The 3717-nt window shown below is 38.3% G+C and overlaps 1 protein-coding gene across 1 annotated transcript; it reads left to right on the top strand.

The window, feature by feature from the left end:
- Positions 1-1816: 1816 nt before the first annotated feature.
- Positions 1817-3677, top strand: LOC107709890 (E3 ubiquitin-protein ligase MSL2-like). Its single transcript, XM_016514553.1, has one exon. It carries the CDS (start codon positions 1909-1911, stop codon positions 3298-3300), a length of 1392 nt encoding a protein of 463 aa, XP_016370039.1. The 5' UTR covers positions 1817-1908; the 3' UTR covers positions 3301-3677.
- The last annotated feature ends 40 nt before the right edge of the window (positions 3678-3717 follow it).

The following is a 3717-nucleotide window of genomic DNA, read 5'->3' as shown; positions in this document are numbered from 1 at the left end:
TGGTAACCAATTAGCAAGATAGGCTAACATTCAAAGCCAGTTAGCCTTACTTAACAATCAAATTATTTCTGCATATTAATGTATTGTATTACCATGTGGACTCTGATTGAACGGTGGAGAGGTACTCATGTTTATGTAATGATCTGTTTAAATGAAGATATCTCCAAATACATTCTCACTAGTTCTTTATGAGGTTGAAGATATCTCCAAATGAACAAGGAGAAGTAGTTATTTTGTTTTTGATATCATCTTTTAATTTCTGACTAGTAATTATTGCAATAGTGACTAGTATCTATTTAAATATTACTAGTAAGCATTCATTAGATACTAGTACTTATTTTTTAGATACTGGTACTTATTCATTAGATACTAGTACCTATTTAATAGATACTAGTAGTTATTCATTAGGTACTAGTACTTATTTATTAGACACTAGTATCTTTTGTAATTACTACTAGTAACAATTCTTATCTTACTAGTCAGATCTGCTTTTTTACTTGTCTTATGTTATGACTAGTCCAAATGGCTACAGTAGAGTTCAATTAAAAAATGTACTAGTAAAATAAAAAATTATACTAGTAACATTTCGAATAAGTACTAGTATCTAATAAATGTGTACTAGTATCTATTGAATAAGTACTAGTATCTATTTAATAGGTACTAGTATCTAATGAATGAGTACTAGTTTCTAATAAATAAGCACTAGTACATAATGAATAAGTACTAGTATCTAATAAATAAGTACTAGTATCTAAAAAATAAGTACTAGTATCTAATGGACAAGTACTAGTATCTAATAATAAGTACTAGTACCTGATGAATAAGTACTAGTGTCTATTTAATAGGTACTAGTATCTAATGAATGAGTACTAGTATCTAAAAAATATGTACTAGTACCTAATGAATAACTACTAGTGCATAAAAATTAAGTACTAGTCACTAGTGGAATACATACTAGTCAAAACTGAATAGTTGATATCTCAATGACGGATCCCCATAGAAGTAAATGGCAAAAATTAAATTTTTTTTACTAGTAACAATATAATAGTTACTAGTCACTATTGAAATAAGTACTAGTATCTATTGAATAAGTACTAGTATCTAATGAATAAGTACTAGTATCTAATAAATAAGTACTAGTATGTAATCAATAAGTACTAGTATCTAATGAATAAGTACTAGTATCTAATGAATAAGTACTAGTATCTAATGAATAAGTACTAGTATCTAATGAATAAGTACTAGTAACTTTACAAAAGACACTAGTACCTAAAGAATAAACACTAGTACCTAAAGAATAAGCACTAGTAGCTAAAGAATAAGCACTAGTACCTAATGAATAAGTACTAGTACTTAATGGAAAAGATACTAGTATCTAAAAAATAGGTACTAGTACCATGAAAATAGATACTAGTACGGCTTATAGATTAAATGTTACAACGGCTTTCCATACTTTGTTCGAGTTATAAGCTATGAACCAAACAAACCAGCTGCGAGGTGAATCACAGCATTTGGTTTGAAGAAAAAAGTATTTGAAAATCGTACTTCAATCCCATTAAGAGTTGATATAATGATTAAAAACGATGGAGAAATATAATATTGAATATTTAAGAAGTTTGAGAGAATAGGGATAGTAGCACCTAGTAGGTCTGTCTTCAATGGCTTATAAGTTATTGTTAAAAATCAGTTTACTCTATGGAGAAAATTAATAGGATTTTTTTTTACTTCCAGAACTTGACTGTTGCGCTCTATAGAACAAAATATAGTAAGATGTTACTTTGCTATGCTTAATTGCTTTAAATTCATCTGTAGTTTGCTTTCTATCTAGGGAATTTGCTTCAGGATCCAGTTGCTCCAAAAAATTCCTCCTGCCAGCACTATGTTTGCAAGGGTTGTAAAGGCAAGAAAATGTTATTGAAGCCATCCTGCAGCTGGTGTAAAGACTATGAGCAGTTTGAGGAGAATAAACAGCTCCAGATTCTGATCGACTGCTACAGGAATCTCTGCGAGTGTGTCTCAGTGTGCGTCACAGCAGAGCAGAGTGCCTCGGGGGTCAAGGGTTACCCTGAGGTCAAGAAGATGCTGGAGGAGGTGTTGGGGGTGAGTCAGGAACAAGAAGACCTCAGTCCTGTCAAAGACACTTTGGATGTTCTTCATCTCAAAACAGAGACTGACTCCTCACAAAACTCTAATGATGTGATCCTGACTGACTCCGATAAACCCTCTGAGCAGATCCCAGCTGAACTAGAGACCCTTGAGCCTGTCAGGGCTGACGGACCTCTGAAATCTGACTCGGCACTACACATGGGTACTGTCACTGTTAACGCAAAGTGCAAAGTTAGTCAAGAGACAAGTGCCGAATCGGTGCAACTCAGTACGGAGAGCACAAGCATCCTGAAGAACCTTAAATCTGACATTGCGAGCAAGGAGATATCATGCGGACAGACTAAATCAACACCAGAGCCGTGTCAGAACTCATTACAGTCCCAAACCAGCGGCGCCCTTGCGCCAGGACACCCACCGCAACCTCAGACGGGCCTGACGTGCCTCGCCACAGCCCATAGAAAAGTGCATCTGAGCCGAAAGCGCTCTCGCTCTGAAAGCGACAGTGAGACGCTCCAACCTCTGCCCATCACCAGCCTCATCCAGGGGCCATCGGTAGCAGCCACACCTCCGCCTAAAACAGCATTTGAACCGAAAGCGCCATCCCCACCTGCTGTCGTGGTCACAAACGGAGGCGTTTTGAAGGTTAATAAGGCTGTGCTGGGTTCAACTAAAAATATCCAGATAAACACAGACCTAGGTAATAAGAAAGTTCAGGCGAAGTCAAAAGTGGCTGTCCCGAAGGCAAAGGGCAAGGCAAAGGACAGGCTGCTGTCAGCTAGCATTTTAGCAGGACAGCCCCCTAAAGTCGTGTACAAAAAGACGCAAGAGAAAAAAGGCTGCAAGTGTGGACGAGCCACCCAGAACCCAAGTGTTCTTACCTGCAGAGGTCAAAGATGCCCCTGCTACTCCAACCGTAAGGCCTGTTTGGACTGCATCTGCAGGGGCTGCCAGAACTCATACATGGCCAACGGGGAGAAGAAGCTGGAGGCTTTCGCCGTGCCCGAAAAAGCCCTGGAGCAAACCAGACTCACTCTCGGCATCAACCTCACCAGTATATCTGTCAGAAACGCTGGCACGAACGCTGCAGGAGTTCTCAGTCTGTCCGCAGGCTCCCCTATGGCCTCTTTCCTCACGTCCAGCGCCGACGAGGACCAGAGTTTTGAAGAGGCTCTCGAGATGCATTTCGACTGTTGATAGCTGTCCTGCTACTGATATCTCTCTCAGCTGTGGTCGATTCCCGGTTTATGTCGAACAGAAATCGTTTGCCAAAACTCTTGTCTGTAGTTTTCATTTTCAACCTCAACCATCACACACAAACACACACTGCTGTAATGGAAAGTTACTGTGAAGCTGTATGGCATATTTTGTTATTCTGAAGGAATTGTTTGCTTCTGTGTGACTGTTTTATTCACAATGAACTTAGGATCTGATAAATGGCTGTTATTTTTCTTTGAATATTCAATGACCCAAAACCTAAAATGAGTTCCACAGGTATTAGTGTGATAAGTTTGTTGGGTAACACATATAGCAGCTCATTATAAACTGTCCCAAAGCAGTGATTAATGTGTTTACATTCTGTGGTGAATTTCTTTTTCCAAATTAATTTTTAAA

Source organism: Sinocyclocheilus rhinocerous, unplaced genomic scaffold, assembly GCF_001515625.1.
Source record: "Sinocyclocheilus rhinocerous isolate Xijiao unplaced genomic scaffold, SAMN03320098_v1.1 scaffold26, whole genome shotgun sequence".
Classification (NCBI taxonomy): Eukaryota; Metazoa; Chordata; class Actinopteri; order Cypriniformes; family Cyprinidae; genus Sinocyclocheilus; species Sinocyclocheilus rhinocerous.
This window is presented reverse-complemented; position numbering and strand designations above follow the sequence as displayed.

Coding starts and splice junctions, on each gene's coding strand:
- LOC107709890 (XM_016514553.1), top strand. CDS start 1,909: ATGTTATTGAAGCCATCCTGCAGCTGGTGTAAAGACTATGAGCAGTTT.